This window comes from Salvelinus sp. IW2-2015, linkage group LG11, assembly GCF_002910315.2.
Source record: "Salvelinus sp. IW2-2015 linkage group LG11, ASM291031v2, whole genome shotgun sequence".
Lineage (NCBI taxonomy): Eukaryota > Metazoa > Chordata > Actinopteri > Salmoniformes > Salmonidae > Salvelinus > Salvelinus sp. IW2-2015.
Window position 1 is genome coordinate 10481995 of NC_036851.1, and position 17161 is coordinate 10499155.

General features: G+C 45.2%; 1 protein-coding gene across 1 annotated transcript; it reads right to left on the minus strand.

The window, feature by feature from the left end:
* Positions 1–1095: 1095 nt before the first annotated feature.
* Positions 1096–3982, minus strand: LOC111970607 (tumor necrosis factor receptor superfamily member 5). The gene is made up of 7 exons (XM_023997417.2): positions 3831–3982; positions 3458–3583; positions 3066–3200; positions 2869–2956; positions 2697–2767; positions 2495–2617; positions 1096–2305 (listed from the first exon to the last, which is right to left on the minus strand). Exons 1-7 carry the CDS (start codon positions 3958–3960, stop codon positions 2187–2189), a joined length of 792 nt encoding a protein of 263 aa, XP_023853185.1. The 5' UTR covers positions 3961–3982; the 3' UTR covers positions 1096–2186.
* Between the last annotated feature and the right edge of the window lie 13179 nt (positions 3983–17161).

A 17161-nucleotide genomic window follows, 5' to 3' on the forward strand; every position in this document is an offset into this window, starting at 1 on the left:
GATGGTCACTCTGACAGAGCTCCAGAGTTCCTCTGTGGAGATGGGAGAGCCTTCCAGAAGGACAACCATCTCTGCAGCACGTCACCAATCAGGCCTTTATGGTAGAGTGGCCAGACGGAAGCCACTCCTCAGTAAAAGGCACATGACATCCCGCTTAGAATTTGCCAAAAGTCACCTAAAGGACTGACTATGAGAAACAAGATTCTCTGGTCTGATGAAACCAATATTGAACTCTTTGGCCTGAATGCCAAGCGTTATGTCTGGAGGAAACCAGGCACCTTCCCTACAGTGAAGCATGGCGGTGGCAGCATCATGCTATGGGGATGTTTTTCAGCTGCAGGGACTTGGAGACTAGTCAGGATCGAGGGAAAGATGAAGGGAGCAAAGTACAGAGAGATCCTTGATGAAAACCTTCTCCAGAGCGCTCAGGACATCAGACTGGGGCGAAAGTTAACCTTCCAACAGGACAACGACCCTAAGCACACAGCCAAGACAATGCAGAAGTGGCTTCTTGGGCCAAGAAACACCAGCAATGGACATTAGACCGGTGGAAATCTGTCCTTTGGTCTGATGAGTCCAAATTTGAGATTTTTGGTTCCAAAAGCCGTGTCTTTGTGAGATGCAGAGTAGGTGAACGGATGATCTCTGCATGTGTGGTTCCCACCATGAAGCATGGAGGAGGGGGTGTGATGGTGTGGGAGTGCTTTGCTGTTGACACTCAGTGATTTATTTAGAATTCAAGGCACACTAAACCAGCATGGCTACCACAGCATTCTGCAGCGATACACCACCCATCTGGTTTGCGCTTTGTGGGACTATCATTTGTTTTTCAACAGGACAATGACCCAAAACACACCTCCAGGCTGTGCAAGGGCTATTTGACCAAGAAGGAGAGTGATGGAGTGCTGCATCACCCGACCTCAACCCAGTTGAGATGGTTTGAAATGAGTTGGACCACAGAGTGAAGGAAAAGCAGCCAACAAGTGCTCAGCATATGTGGGAACTCCTTCAAGCATGTTGGAAAAGCATTCCAGGTGAAGCTGGTTGAGAGAATGCCAAGAGTGTGCAAAGCTGTCATCCAAGACAAAGGCTGGCTGCTTTGAAGAATCGAATTTATAAAATATATTTGGATTTGTTTAACACGTTTTTGGTTACTACATGATTCCATATGTGTTATTTCATAGATTTGATGTCTTCACTTTTATTCCACAATGTTGAAAATTGAAAAGTAAAGAAAAACCTTTGAATGAGTAGGTGTGTCCAAACTTTTGACTGGTACTTTGTATATATACAGGCCTCAACCACTACCCTGAGAGCACTTCATTCAGCATATCATGAGGCCCTCATGTTCCTTACCAATCAAAAACGTCTAACATGTCATTGTGATCTCTACTGCGCCGTTGGCTGGTCGTCATTGACCTTGCGTAGTCTTAAACACTGGTATACACTGATTTAAAAGGCCATATTGGGTATAATGTCACTTTATCTCTGTTCTTTTTTAATCAGGTCAGTAAATAAATATAGATTAAGGTCCTATTCTCATTTGCTTTCTTGTAGTACCAAGAATTAGAATAGGTCATGGTAGAAATAGTTTTAGTTACTCATCTCTGTTGTCCTGGAATTATCTCCTAAACATTTAAAAATTAGATGATCTAGTCACGCTGGTGGAGTTTAAACACTTGGTCAATGTAATATCATAAAAAAGTGTAATTGCCGTTAGGACAGCTGTTTTTTAGTTATGACATTTGTGTTTTTTTATRTAATATGTAATTATTTTACTGTATATGTGTCTAATGTTTTGTTAAATGTTGTATCAGTGTATGTAAGATGTTTTGCCTGAAACTTTGTTCCCCCGTAGCTGTTGGACCAGGTCTCTCTTGAAAAATATATTTTATCTTAATGCGAAAAAACCTGTATAAATAAAGGTTAAATAAAAAAAGAAAAATGTTGGGATTCAGTACAGTATTAATTGTGCAAAAAAAAGTAAGAAAAGCTATATAAAATAATACTTAGTATTGATGAAAGACTGCACAAATAAAGGAAATAAAAACAAACAAGATTACAAAAGACAAGGGAATTATAGCAAGCTAACTGCAAAACAAATTGTAGAAGTAGCATTTGTTCATTCAGGACTAGCTGACATGCTACCCTGAAGTCAAAGCCCTCCTGCAAGCAGATGTAAGATATCACACAGTGGAGATGCTCGCCATGGAGAGCAGAATCTGGCTGGCATTGTCCTTGGTTTCAGCTTGCTGGATGAGCTGGCCTTCACTCTCCTCTTTTGACAGCGGGAGACCATGTATATCTGGAGAAGCGATGGAAATACTTGTTGCAGGGCAGTTCACTGAAGGCTGTTTTTAACACATCAGTACTTGAACTTGAACTTTACTGTAATTAATTTGAGAATAAATTGTATCCCAAGCTATGTGTTCCAAAGTATTCCAAATAAACCAGCACACAGTATCATCGACTTAACCAACTCTGTGGTACTCACTAGCTTCAGGCTTGTGCCCGATTCTCCTGATGCAGGCATAAGCGAGGAACACCAAGAGGATGACAGCAAAGAAGAAGAAGCCAGTGGCCAGAATGTAACGCCCGTCCTCTTTGTTTCCTTGCCCTGATAAACAGAAGAAATGATTACAACCCAAATACATTTCTAATACCTATGAACTGCTTGACTGTAATCGCCAACATACCATGTATACCACATTTTGAGTTCTGGGTCTTGTTCCCAGGGAAGATCACAACAAATCCATGTGTACCACACCTGTTGGTGACAAGGTATTACAAGTTATTTAGGAGCCTCTAAAAACATTTCACACGATAGAGGAACTGATATTTGGCTATTTTTCAAAACTGTGTTCTTACTGTGTCAATGGTTTGCAGTGACCCTGTTCAGTGTCAGAGTATGTGTTATTAGGACATGGGACACATTTCCAAGTGTATTCCCTGGAACCTGCCATTGGAAAACATACTTTAAGTTAGCAGTGGCTGTTGATCCTTTCGCTACATTTGTAAATAGTCCGTGACAAGTAGTGAGGAAGGAAAATATATGAATGTCTTACCTGTCCTCTTCAGTTCCTCTCCCTTGCGACATTTCTTTTCCTTTTCACATTTTGAGCAGACATGGTCTGAGCACAGGAAACCAGAGCCACACAAACAGTTTGCGTTTGCGGTTGAGGTGCATGCTCTTGCATAGACTGCCCAGAAAAGCAAAGAGAGAAAGAAGACAACTAGGTGAGAGTCCAATAAATCAGTAATGGGATTTCCAAACAATGACATGAAAAGTGTGAGACCCAGAAGACACCACTTTCCTGACGTTCTTTCTTTCCTACAGTATCATTACTTGTTTTGACCATTGAGGCTCCATCAACAATCTAAGTGTAGGACGCTAATGTTTTTCAGAGCTAGATCAAGAGAATGTTTTGTTTATGTCACCTCTCATCTTAACCCTTACCCTGTTGGCATTTGAGGCATGGTTGACAGTTCTCTACGCGGTCACTGAACTCAGAGTAGGAGTCCGCTGGGCAGTCACCACAGTCGGTTTTGGCATGAGTGGTGCAGTGCTTCTTCAAAAATGTGCCTATGAACCAAGACAGGATTGTATATCATAATCACTACCACTCACAGAATCACTCATTCAATATTACTTTATATGTCTTATACATCAAGTAATCATCACACAGGGTCCAACTAAAATTTACATACATCATTTTTCAGAATAATTATGATTTTAAAAAAGGATTTCAATTGGTATAATAATTTTATATCATATGTTCAGTTGTTTAATCACTAGTCTACTGAATTGTTGTTAAAGGCCAAAAACGAACCTGGTGGACAAAGTCCACAACATCTGCCATCTTTTTCATACATATCATTGCATCGTAGATCCGCTGCTAAACCCGAAGTCCAAAAACACAGAAGACATATGACTGTCATCTGTATGTATTGAGTGTTCATAATGTTAAGTATCCTCTCCTTTCAAACGTGAGGGTTTTATTTGCTGTACACAGTGACGTTACACAGTGGCGTCAGGTATCTCTCTCTCTCTCTCTCTCTCTCTCTCTCTCTCTCTCTCTCTCTCTCTCTCTCTCTCTCTCTCTCTCTCTCTCTCTCTCTCTCTCTCTCTCTCTCTGTCTCTCTGTCTCTCTGTCTCTCTCTCTCTGTCTCTCTCTCTCTGTCTCTGTGTGGGTTTGCCAGTGTGGTGAGATTTTCTGTGAAAAGGTACAGTGAAGAGCAGACTGTGCTGACAGACGCATGACTAGGGCTGTGGCGGTCCTTACATTTTGTCAGCTGGTGATTGTCAAGCAAAAAACTGCCGGACTCACGGTAATTGACCGTTAATTAACTTGAGCACATTTGTGACCGACCCCTCAAATCGGTCTTATGTAGCAAAATTTCAAATATTTTTTTTTACATTGGATAAAAGTAGAGACTACAACATGGTATATCATACACTACAGTTGAGGAACAATGGGAAAGTTATTCTGCTTTGAAAGTTGATAAACTTGTAAAATGGCCTTTGAATGTTTTGGTACTACTACTGGAGAGCCCTTCTTTGTCTACACCCATTCAGCATTGTTCACCCCCTCTTAAGCTTTAGCCCCATCCATCTCTTTAAGGGTTGATCCGARCATTCTGTACTGACATCAGCAGTCAAGCACCCAAGCTAACTTGCTAGCTACTTCCAGACACAAATGAGAGAACAGCTCACTGAACATTACTCGCCCTAGCAGAGCTGGTTAGGCTGTTATGTTATCCAGAGCATTGGTGACTGCAACTGTGCTGTCCGATTGCCCAGAGCGTTGATGACTGTAACTGTGCTGCCAGCAACAATTTAGTTGCGCTTTTTTGCCAACGTTTACTGACACCGGCCATATTCAACTGGTGTTGAGCGCTCCTAAATTCATCAGTTATTTTGCGCTCTGGCACACTCAGACAAGAGTGCTCTGATATCGGAGTAGATGGCTAGACTGCATTTATGAACACACCCAAAATGGTTACTTGCATATTGGAGTCTTTTGTTAAGACATGTAGCTAGGTAGCTAAACAATGAACCATAATCACAACTCATGACGTTACTACCCTGCATGAATCTGCAGGTAGCTAACCAACGTCTATGAACAGTTGTCGCAGTGACATTCTATTAAAATGGATACTTGCATATTCGAGTCTTTTGTTAAGACATGTAGCTAACTAGCTAAACAATGAACCATTATCACAACTCATGATGTTGCTACGATTTATGCATCTGCAGGTAGATAACCAACGTCTATCAACAGTTGTCGCAGTGACATTCTATTGAAATGGATACTTGCACAGTGGCGTCCCCAGCTAGCACAGTGAGTCTGGGCACTCGGCTGAGAGTCAGACTCGGCCAACGTCATGTGGCCTGAGTCTGGGCCGCCTCCGGCACTATTACTTATGGCTAGGATGTGAGGCTTGAGCTCGGTCCGATTCCGATGTGATTTATCTGGCCCAAATGTATTACTTGGGGCTCGGGTCGATTGGGGCTACTCTCTGGCAGATGATTACACGGGCTGATTGTCACGTTCGTCGTAAGGTGAAAGAGAGGAGGACCAAGGCGCAGCGTGATATGAATACGTCTTCTATTTATTTATGAAGATGAACACTAAACAAACTATACAAAATAACAAAACGAACGTGAAGCTATCATACAAAAGTGCAGACACAGGCAACTAGACATAGACAATAACCCACGAAATACCCAACGGAATATGGCTGCCTAAATATGGTTCCCAATCAGAGACAATGATAAACAGCTGCCTCTAATTGAGAACCAATCTAGGCAACCATAGACATACAAACACCTAGACAAGACAAAACACATAAATCCCCCATGTCACACCCTGACCTAACCAAAATAATAAAGAAAACAAAGATAACTAAGGCMAGGGYGTGAYACTGATTTATATAATTAACATTTCATCATTTATTTTTCCATATTTTCTCATTGTTTCTGTGATAAAAAAAAATACAATTAACATTTCGATTAAATTCTTTAAGAATTCTGCATAGTATTTTAGTTTTTTCATTCGTGCAAGGCAATTGATAAGCATTAAAGACTTTGCGGATGGAGCCTCCCCAGTGGCGCAGTGGTCTAAGACACTGTGTTGCAGTGCAAACTGCGTTGCTACAGATGCTGGTTCAAGACCCGTGCCGGTCGCGTTCCGGAAKACCCATGAGGCGAAGCACAATTTGCCCAGCGTCGTCCGAGTTAGGGGAGGGTTTGGCCGGCTGGGATGTAGCGACTCCTATGGCAGGCCAGGCACATGCACGCTGACACGGTCACCAGAAGGCGAGGTCAGTACAGGTGCATCAAAGCGGGGACCGAGAGACTGAAAAACAGCTTCTATCTCAAGGCCATCAGACTGTTAAACAGCCATCACTAACATTGAGTGGCTGCTGCCAACATACTGACTCATCTCTAGCCACTTCAATAATGAAGAATTTATGTAATAAATGTATCACTAGCCACTTTAAACAATGCCAATTTATATAATGTTTACATACCCTACATTACTCATCTAATATGTATATACTGTACTCTATATCATCTACTGCATCTTGACTATGCCGTTCGGTCATCGCTCATTCATATATTTGTATGTAGATATTCTTATTCATTCCTTTACACTTGTGTGTATAAGGTAGTTGTTGTGAAATTGTTAGGTTAGATTACTTGTTAGATATTACTGCATGGTCGGAACTAGAAGCACAAGCATTTCGCTACACTCTCATTAACATCTGCTAGCCATGTGTATGTGACAAATMAAATTTGATTTGATTTGGTGTTTCCTCCGACACAAAATGTTTTTTTTGGATGGGTATAATTTGGATSTATAAAATAGTCATATTTAAAATGACTAAATCAGGTAATTTTGTATACATTTATTTACATTTGCATCGGGCTGCTTCTGGGAGGATTCTGGTAAGATGCCGGCAAAGTCGGCTGAATTCCGGTAGATGGAAATGGCCSGAGGTACTTGGGCCGATTCARTCATTCATTTTGATTCCGGGCGGAGTCCGACACCCGATTCTGGGCCGATTCAATCAGTTCTGGCCCCCCGGAAGAGGGCCGCCCGCTTCTGGGCCAATTCCTCATTACTAAATGGGTCTTTGTTCAGACATGTAGCTAGCTAGCTAAACAATGAACCATAATCACAACTCACGCATGACTCTGCAGGTAGCTAACCAACCAGGTTCAATGTTAGCAAGCCAAGCAAATGGCTCTGAGATACGAATAATAATATCATGCACATAACGTAAGCTAGCGAGCCAGCCACCTAACGTTAGCTAGCTAACATTACACTTTACCTGGAAATGAAACCACTTTCTTACCTGTATACATCATATATGGATGAGTCTCCTGTCACGGATGCCATGGTTGCCGTTAGTTTGAAGATGTAATCTGGAGACAGGTGTTTTCTCCATCTCCTTAGCTATCATACTCAAATTCAACTGAACTCGGTCCTCCAGAAAGTGGAGAGCAACACTTATGCAGTTTTACTACACAATTTTTTTTTTTTAAAGAAGCGTTAGACAGGATTATCAACACATACTGACCGTCTCAAATAGACAGACGCGTGCTACATGGCAGACCAATCTGTACTCATCTCTCAGCATGTCAAGCCGTTTCATTATCTCAGCCAATCATGGCTAGCGGGAAGGTTGCTGACTTTTTCTGTGCCTAAACCAACTAGGCTCATAATTTAATAATTTAATTTGTATTTACAGATGGCATACAAGTTTGTTATTAAGGCACATGAAAGTTCACATGTTTTTGCCCCAAAAAACGCATTTTGATAAAACAAAATAAAGTTCACGTTCAAACGGCTCTCCTGTGAAGTAGTGACCCGCGACATTTCCTGAAACAGGTCACATATTAGGCCCAGCCTTTGGAACTTTGGATTTCCTAGATATGGCTACTGTATTGTGATCACTACATCCTATGGATTTGGATACACCTTTAAAGCAAATTTCTGCGGCATTAGTAAAGATGTATTTGTATTTGTATTTATTATAGTTCCCCATTAGCTGCTGCCAAGGCAGCTACTTTTCCTGGACTCCAGCAAAATTAAGACAGTTTATACAACTTTAAAAACATTACAATACATTCACAGATTTCACAACACACTGTGTGCCCTCAGGCCCCTACTCCACCACTACCTCATATCTACAGTACTAAATCCATGTGTATGTGTGTGTGTATAGTGCATATGTTATCGTGTGTGTGTATGCATGTGTCTGTGCCTATGTTTGTGTTGCTTCACAGTCCCCGCTGTTCCAGAAGGTGTTTTTTATCTGTTTTTTAAATCTAATTTTACGACTTGCATCAGTTACTTGATGTGGAATAGAGTGCATTCAACGTGTCAATACCTCTCATAAATACAAGTAGTGATGAAGTCAATCTCTCCTCCACTTTGAGCCAGGAGTGATTGACATGTATATCATTAATATTAGCTCCCTGTGTACATCCAAGGGCCAGCCGTGCTGCCCTGTTCTGTGCCAATTGCAATTTTCCTAAGTCCTTTTTTGTGGCACCTGACCACACGACTGAACAGTAGTCAAGGTGCGACAAAACTAGGGCCTGTAGGACCTGCCTTGTTGATAGTTTTGTTAAGGCARACCAGCGCTTTATTATGGATATACTTCACCCCGGCTTAGCTAATGTTGTATCAATATGTTTTGACCATGACAGTTTACAATCCAGGGTTACTCCAAGCAGTTTAGTCATCTCAACTTGCTCAATTTCCAGATTATTTATTACAAGATTTAGTTGAGGTTTAGGGTTTAGTGAATGATTTCTCCCAAATACAATGCTTTTTGTTTTAGAAATATTTAGGGTTAACGTATTCCTGGCCACCCACTCTGAAACAAACTGCAGCTCTTTGTTAAGTGTTGCAGTCCTTTCAGTCGCTGTAGTAGCTGATGTGTGTTGAGTCTTCCGCATACATAGACACTCTGGCTTTCTTCAAAGTCAGTGGCATTTCGTTAGTAAAGATTGAAAAAAGCTAAGGGCCTAAACAGCTACCCTGGGGAATTCCTGATTCTACCTGGATTATGTTCGAGGGGCTTCCATTAAAAAACGCCCTCTGTGTTCTGTTAGACAAGTAACTCTTTATCCACATTATAGCAGGGGGTGTAAAGCCATAACATATACGTTTTTCCAGCAGCAGACTATGATCGATAATGTCAAAAGCTGCACTGAAATCTAACAAGACAGCCAGCACAATCATATTATCATCAATTTCTATCAGCCACTGTATTAATACATGGTGATGATTTTCAATCCTGTGCTGCTTGTAACTACCTTGGTAGCTTGACTGAAAACCTGAACCAGGTTGCAGGTACAGTTTGAGGCTTTTTCTTGAGTGAGCAGCTTGATGAAAGCCAGTCTATATTTAAATCACCCAGAAAATATTCCTCTCTGTTGACATCACATACATCATCAAGCATGTCACACATATTATCCAGATACTGACTGTTAGCACTTGGTGGTCTATAGCAGCTTCCCACAAGAATGGGCTTTAGGTGAGGCAGATTAACCTGTAGCCATATTACTTCAACAGTATTTAACATGAAATGCTCTCTAACCTTTACAGGAATGTGGTTCTGAATATAAACCGCAACACCGCCCCATTGTCATTTCTGTCTTTTCAGTAGATGTTATAATCATGTTTTGCTACCACTGTATCATCAAAGGTATTATCTAAGTGACTTTCAGAGATAGTCAGAATATAAATGGAATATTTCACAAGCAAGTTATTGACTTCATGAACCTTGTTTCTTAGGCTACATATGTTAATATGGGCTATTTTTAGCATTTCTGGTTTGCTTGATTGTTTTTAATGCTTTACTGGGAAGCATATCAGAAGTAGACTTGCTGTAACGTCCTGACCAGAGTTCTTATGTGTTGTTGCATTCGTTTTGAGTGGTAGTCAGAGAACCAGGTCCGATAAACCTGGAGGGAGGCAAGATCCTCATCGCTACTTAGTGTAGGTGCAGCTCCATGACTCCTGGCAGCTATGAATGCTTGCGGCGGCTTGGCATAGCTCCGAACGGCTGGCCGGCTCTGCCAAGCTCCTGACCTGGCTTGCGCGCTGGCCAAGGCCGGACCGGCGGCGGTGTAGTCTAGTTTCTCCTCTGCTGTATTCCCGTCTTCTGTGTCTTCTTGTGCCTGCTTCCCCTAGGCATCTAGGAGTGACTGAGTACGCTCTTATCGGCCACTGTCTTTCTCTTGTGCTATCTTGAACGACGGCTTTCTACGGCTCGCTTGACTGCACTTATAAGTGGCCCACTAGCGGTGCTCTCTGCGACTGTACAATTGATCGATCAAACTATCGTTGGAAGCGGCCTCGAACAGCTGACGGCCTGGCACTGACGGCGCGCTGCGGACCAGGGACTCGGTCGGTTTCAGATCTGGCCTGTGGCAGCACGGAATGGCCCCTTCAGATGGCCGCTGTCGGACAGACACGCGTCTCATGCTTTCAGAGGCCTGCTGGTCAGCACGATGTGACCTTGCCCTGAAAGCCCCGACTGCCGGCAGACGTAGGGCATATCCAAAGAGGTCTGGCGCTGCCGCCCAAGTATCCGACAAGGCTCCAGGTTATAGCGCCGACTGGGCCACCCAGACCGCAAAATGACTTCAAAATGGCATCGGCCAAGACCGAGCGAGACTCGCAAGCAGACACCGCTGGGCAGGCAGGCCAGCTCAGACCCAGCCGGGACGCACGCCAAAGCAAGCCCTGGTGACCAGCGGACCAAGGCCTGATGCGGTGGAGGACCACAGGGTATTGGAACGCCGAAAGGTGCCTTATACACCCGACCTACCTTGCTGAGGCGAGCAGAAGTCAGCCTGGTGCGCTGCGTTGGCCGTAAGAACTGTGTCGCGTACCGTCCATCTGGAGACAGGCGCAAACCTCAAGCAGCGTAGTTGCGGAGGCACCGGGGAGCCAAAGGAGAAGGCGAAAACAGGGCAACCAGCCTAGAGTATCTTTCTCAAAGCGCAAGGCAGTATAGGCGCGATACCGTCGCCTGGTGTCCGGCACTATGGAGTGGTGGACCGGACGCATCGGCGTAGGCGCAGCGCAAGCCTGACGGGACAGGAAGAAAGTGCGGCTGCGACGCACAAGGGAAAATTCCAGGCGTTACTAGGCGTGCTGGAGGACGCAGCAGGTAGGCTTTAAGTGCGTAAGTGTGTGCGCGAACATGGTGGTCACCGGCTGGAGACACTCGAGACCAATAAGAAACCGTTGGCGGGCGCCATGGAGCGTATTGACCCACAGGAGGCTCTTGGGAGACGCACAGGAGGCTTCTGTACCGTGCGTTGCTGCAAGCTCAGGCGCGTGCCGAGAATGAGCGGGCGATGAGTGCTGGACGATGGGGCAAGACACGCACCACAGGGACACGAGTGTTCAGTGCAGGAGAAACAGGCTCTGTACAGCGACAGAAGCCTGGGTCGCGATGCGTGTAGCACTGGTGGTACTGAGGCTGGGCGCGGAAGGGTGGCGCGCGTGACTCCTATACCGGACCTAGGTCGTCAGTGCTTGTGCCAATCTAGGCTGTCCCGTGCGTGGAGCACTGACCTTGCCACCTCCACAGCACTACTAGCCGTGCCGGTTGGGCACTAGAGCTGCTGCCGTGTGCAGGCCTAAGTGCCATGAAGAGCCCGCAGGATCCCAACTCTAGACAGAGTCGGCCTGCCAGTAGTCGTGCGCACATCGTAGCCGGTGTACTATGACCACCGCAGCCCATCTGTGACGCATGGGGTGTCCTCCGGTTGCGCCTTTACGAGCAGCCTCAAGGCGGATCGAACGGACGACCAAAACCGGGGGGTGCGAGGACACCGATGCGGTAACTGTGCTACTTCCAGGTCTCGTTTCCCCGCCAATGTTTGTTTGGGACGCTACACCGGGCCCCGAAGGAGAACCGGGACAGCGATGAACCAAACCACAGAGGAAAAGACGGTTGGGCCTATGCATGGCGGCCTCAGTGCTCAGGAAGCCAGTACGCATGCACGGTCCGGTATATCCGGCGCACCTTCCCGCCCCAGCCAGTACCACCCAGTGCTACACCACGCACCAGGCTTCCTGTGCGTCACCAGAGCCCTGTTCCTCCTCCACGCACTCTCCTGTGGTGCGTGTCTCCAGCCCAATACCTCCAGTCCGGCACCACGCACCAAGCCTCCTGTGCGTCTCCAGAGCCTGTTCCTCCTCCACGCACTAGCCTATGGTTCGTGTCTCCAGCCGGTACCACCAGTTCCGCCACCACGCACCAAGCCTCCTGTGCGTCTCCAGAGCCTGTACGCACTGTTCTTCTCCCGCACTCGCCCGAGGTGCGTGCCCTCAGCCCGGTACACCAGTGCCGGTACACGCACCAGGCCTATAGTGCGCTTTGAGAATTCAGTGTGCCCTGTTCCTGCTCCCCGCACTAGCCTTGAGGTGCGTGTCTCCAGTCCGGTACACCAGTTCCGGCCACACGCACCAGGCCTACTGTGCGCCTCAGCAGGTCAGAGTCGGCCGTCTGCCCAACGCCGCCTGCACTGCTTGCCTGCCCAGCGCCGTCTGAGCTGCCTGCCTGCCCAGCGCCGTCTGAGTCATCCGTCTGCCCAGCGCCATCTGAGTCATCCGTCTGCCCAGCGCCATCTGAGCCATCCGTCTGCCCAGCGCCATCTGAGCATCCGTCTGCCCAGCGCCATCTGAGCCATCTCCCAGCCATCGCCACCGTCTGCCAGCGCCATCTGAGCACCGTCTGCCCAGCGCCATCTGAGCCGCCGGTCTGTCCCGAGCCGTCAGAGCCGCCCGTCTGTCCCGAGCCGTCAGAGCGTCGTCAGTCAGAGCCGCTAGAGCCGTCAGTCAGGAGCCGCTAGAGCCGTCCGTCAGTCAGGAGCCGCTAGAGCCGTCCGTCAGTCAGGAGCCGCCAGAGCCGCCAGCCAGTCAGGAGCCGCCAGCCAGTCAGGAGCTGCCAGAGCCGCCAGCCAGTCAGGACTGCCAGAGCGCCAGCCAGTCAGGACTGCCAGAGCCGCCAGCCAGTCATGAGCTGCCAGCCAGTCATGAGCTGCCCTCCAGTCATGAGCTGCCCTCCAGTCATGAGCTGTCCTCCATCATGAGCTGCTTCCAGTCATGACTGCCTCCAGTCATGAGCTCCCTCCAGTCATGAGCTGCCTTCCAGTCATGAGCTGCCTTCCAGTCATGAGCTCCCCTCAGCCCGGAGCTGCCCCTCAGCCCGGAGCTGCCCTCAGCCGGAGCTGCCTTCAGTCCGGAGCTGCCCCTGCTCCTGAGCTTACCTTCTCTGTCCTGAGCTACCTCTCTGTCCTGAGCTACCTCTCTGTCCTGAGCTGTCTCCTAAATCATGTGGGGGCCTTGGGGAGGATTCCTAGGTCAAGGTCGGGGGCGAGGGTCGCCACTCAAAGGACGCTAAGGAGGGGGACAAAGACAGTGGTGGAGTGGTGTCCTCGTCCACCGCCGGAGCCGCCACCGCGGACAGATGCCCACCCAGACCCTCCTCTTGAGTTTTAGGGGTGCGTTCGGAGTCCGCACCTCAGGAGGGGGGTACTGTAACGTCCTGACCAGAGTTCTTATGTGTTTTGCTTGTTTTAGTGTTGGTCAGGACGTGAGCTGGGTGGGAATTCTATGTTGTGTGTCTAGTTTGTCTGTTTCCTGTCTTTGTGTTTTGTCTGCACCAGCTAGGACTGTATCGGTTTGCCACTTTTTGTTATTTTGTATCGTTATAAGTGTTCACTGTTTCGTTTAATTAAACATGTTGAGCACTGGCTACGCTGCGTGTTGGTCCGATCCCTGCTACACTCTCTCTTCTAGTGAAGAGAGGGAAGGCTGCCGTTACACTTGCTCATGTTATTTACAGTGCATTCGGAAAGTATTCAGACCCCTTGACTTTTTTCACATTTTATTAGGTTACAGCCCTATTCTAAAATTGATTTAAGTAATTTTATCCTTCATCAATCTACACACAATACACCATAATGAAAAAGCGAAACAGGTTTTTAGAAATTTTTGCAAATGTATTAAAAATAAACAGATACCTTATTTACATAAGTATTCAAACCCTTTGCTATGAGACTCGAAATTGAGCTCAGGTGCGTCCTGTTTCCATTGATCATCCTTGAGATGTTTCTACAACTTGATTGGAGTCCACCTGCGGTAAATTCAATTGATTAAATTCATTTTAAAAGGCTAATGCTCCAGATCCTCAACTAGTCTAAAGAAGGCCAGTTTTATTGCTTCTTTAATCAGCACAACAGTTTTCAGCTGTGCTAACATAATTGCAAAAGGGTTTTCTAATGATCAATTAGCCTTTTAAGATTATAAACATGGAATAGCTAACACAACGTGCCATTGGAACACAGGAGTGATGGTTGCTGATAACGRGCCTCTGTACACCTATGTAGATATTCCATAAAAAATCTGCCGTTTCCAGCTACAATAGTCATTTACAACATTAACAATGTCTAAACTGTATTTCTGATCAATTTGATGTTATTTTAAGGGACACAAAATGTGCTTTTCTTTCAAAAACAAGGACATTTCTAAGTGACCCCAAATGTTTGAACGGTAGTGTATATTTGAAGTGTATGTGGGTTTTTTGTGGTTTTTTTTGTTCCCAAACCCTTCCTTGTGAATTTAAAAATGTCAGGTGGGAACTGAGAAAGAAATTGTGTTGGGAGAGAGTTTATCAGGTATCAAGGTAAGACCCAGATGCAGACCGTGTCGAAGTGACAACATTTATTACAGCAACAGGGGCAAAGGTACAGGACGACAGGCAGGGTCAGGTCAGGCAGAGGTCGGTAATCCAGAGGTGGGGCAAAGGTACCGGACGGCATTCAGGCTCAGGGTCAGGCAGAGTGGTCAGGCGGGTGGGTACAGGGTCAGGACAGGCAAGGGTCAAAAACCAGGAGAACGAGAAAAGAGAGACTGGGGAAAAGCAGGAGCTGACACAATAACGCTGGTTGTCTTGACAAACAAGATGAACTGGCAACAGACAAACAGAGAACACATGTATAAATACACAGGGGATAATGGGGAAGATGGTCGACACCTGGAGGGGGGTGGAGACAATCACAAACACAGGTAAAACAGATCAGGTTGTGACAGAGTTGAGTTATTGACTAGACTGGTGGGGGTCAGGCGTGCAGGCGGCTCGTGCTGGCTGGTCAGTCTTGCTGAAATTTGATGCAGAGGATGTCTTAATAAAGACAATCAAAGGTATTTGTATTTTTTCAAGAGTTGTTAATGTATTAGGCTATTGGTTAAAGGTGCAACACAATATTTATTATTGGATTACCTTTGATCTATGTCAGTCTTATTAATCACTTGAACATATATGACCGACCGGTTCAAATCGGTCTTATATAGCAAAATTTGAAATTGTGTTTTTACACTGGATAAAAATAGAGACTCAGAGCTAGACAATTGTATATCATACACTACAGTTGAGGAACAATGGGAAAGTAATTCTACTTTGAAAGTTGATAAACTTGTAACCCCACGTTTAAGAAAATGGCCTTGAATATTTTGCTACACCTACTGGAGAGCTCTAATTTGTCTACACCTATTCATCATCGTTCACACCATCTAAAGCCTTAGCCCCACCCATTACTTTAAGGATTCACATGTGAGGCAATGTACTAAACAACCAAAGATTTCAAGACTAAAGGCTGGTTTATACTACGGGTGTATTCATACATTTAATCTGGAGTGCCAGAGTGTGCTCAGAGTGCGCACTGGGCGTTCGTAAACTCAGAGCTTTGTCAGATTGTCCGTTCATAAATTCAGAGCGTTTCGATCTTGGAGAGTTTTGTGAGCACACTGGACGCTCTGGCCGAGGAGTAGGGTTGATCCAAGCGTTCTGACCTAACAACAGCAGTCAAGCACCCAAGCTAACTGGCTAACATTGGCTAGCTTGCTAGCTACTTCCAGGCACAAATGAGAGAACAGCTCACTCTAACCATTTTACTCTCCCTAGCAGAGCTGGTTAGGCTGTTTTTATGTTATCCAGAGCGTTGGTTACTGCAACTGTGCTGCTGACAACAATTGAATTACGCTTTTTTCCCAAAGTTTACTGACACCGGACATATTCAACAGGTGTTGAGCATTCGTAAATTCATCAGTTATTCTGCGCTTTGGCACACTCAGACGAAAGTGCTCTGAAGCAAATTTACCAGCTATGTCTATTGACAGTTGTCGCAATGACATTATGGATACTCTATTGAAATGGTTACTTGCATAGAGTCTTTTGTTTAGACATGTAGCTAGCTAGCTAAACAATGAACCATAATCCCAACTCATAACAGTACCCTGCATGAATCTACAGGTAGCTAAACAACCATGTGCAATGTTAGCTAGCTAACATTAGGCTATTAGTAGCAAYGCAAATGGATCTGTGATATGAATAATATAACTACACAGATCTYATACACGTAACATTAGCTAGCGAGCCAGCCAGCTAAAGTGAGCTAGCTAGCTAACAGTACACTTTAACTTGAAATTAAAACTAATTTCTGACAAAATTACAAACGTGTAATATCTGAAAATGTAGCTAGCTCGACTATCTTACCTGTAAACATGGATGGAAACTTCTCCCTCTCTGTCACGGATGCCATGGTTGCCCTTTGTTTTAAGATGTGATCCGGAGACCGATGTTTGATACAACAGTGTGTTCTCTTTTCGAATCCGTCTGCATATTTGAAATCAAACATCAGAATTGTATCCATCTCCTTAGCTATCATACTCTAATTCCACTGATTTCAAAACTTGGTCCTCCAGAAAGTGGAGAGCAACRCTTATGCAGTTCTACAATGTGATTTTTTTGAAAAAAGCTGATTTAGAAAGGATTACCTACACACACTGACCAGCTCATGTTATAGACAGAAGCGTGCTACTTGGCAGACCAATCTGAAATCATCACTTGGCATATCCAACCTACTCATTATCTCAGCTAATCATGTCTAGCGGGAAGGTTGCTGACTTTTTCTGTGGCTACTAGACTTGTAATTTAACACTTTTATTTGTATTTACAGATGGCATACACATTTTTTAATAAGGCACACGAAAGTTCATATGTTCCAGAAGGCATTTCTGCCAAAAAAAACACATTTTGATTATTTTTTTAAGTTTACGTT

Excerpts from the sequence above, each read along its gene's own strand:
- LOC111970607 (XM_023997417.2), bottom strand. The coding sequence starts at position 3,960 with ATGAACACTCAATACATACAGATGACAGTCATATGTCTTCTGTGTTTT. Across the intron at positions 3,201-3,457 it reads ATGCCTCAAATGCCAACAGG|TCTATGCAAGAGCATGCACC; the intron begins GTAAGGGTTAAG and ends TTTTCTGGGCAG. Across the intron at positions 2,957-3,065 it reads AGAGGAACTGAAGAGGACAG|GTTCCAGGGAATACACTTGG; the intron begins GTAAGACATTCA and ends TTCCAATGGCAG.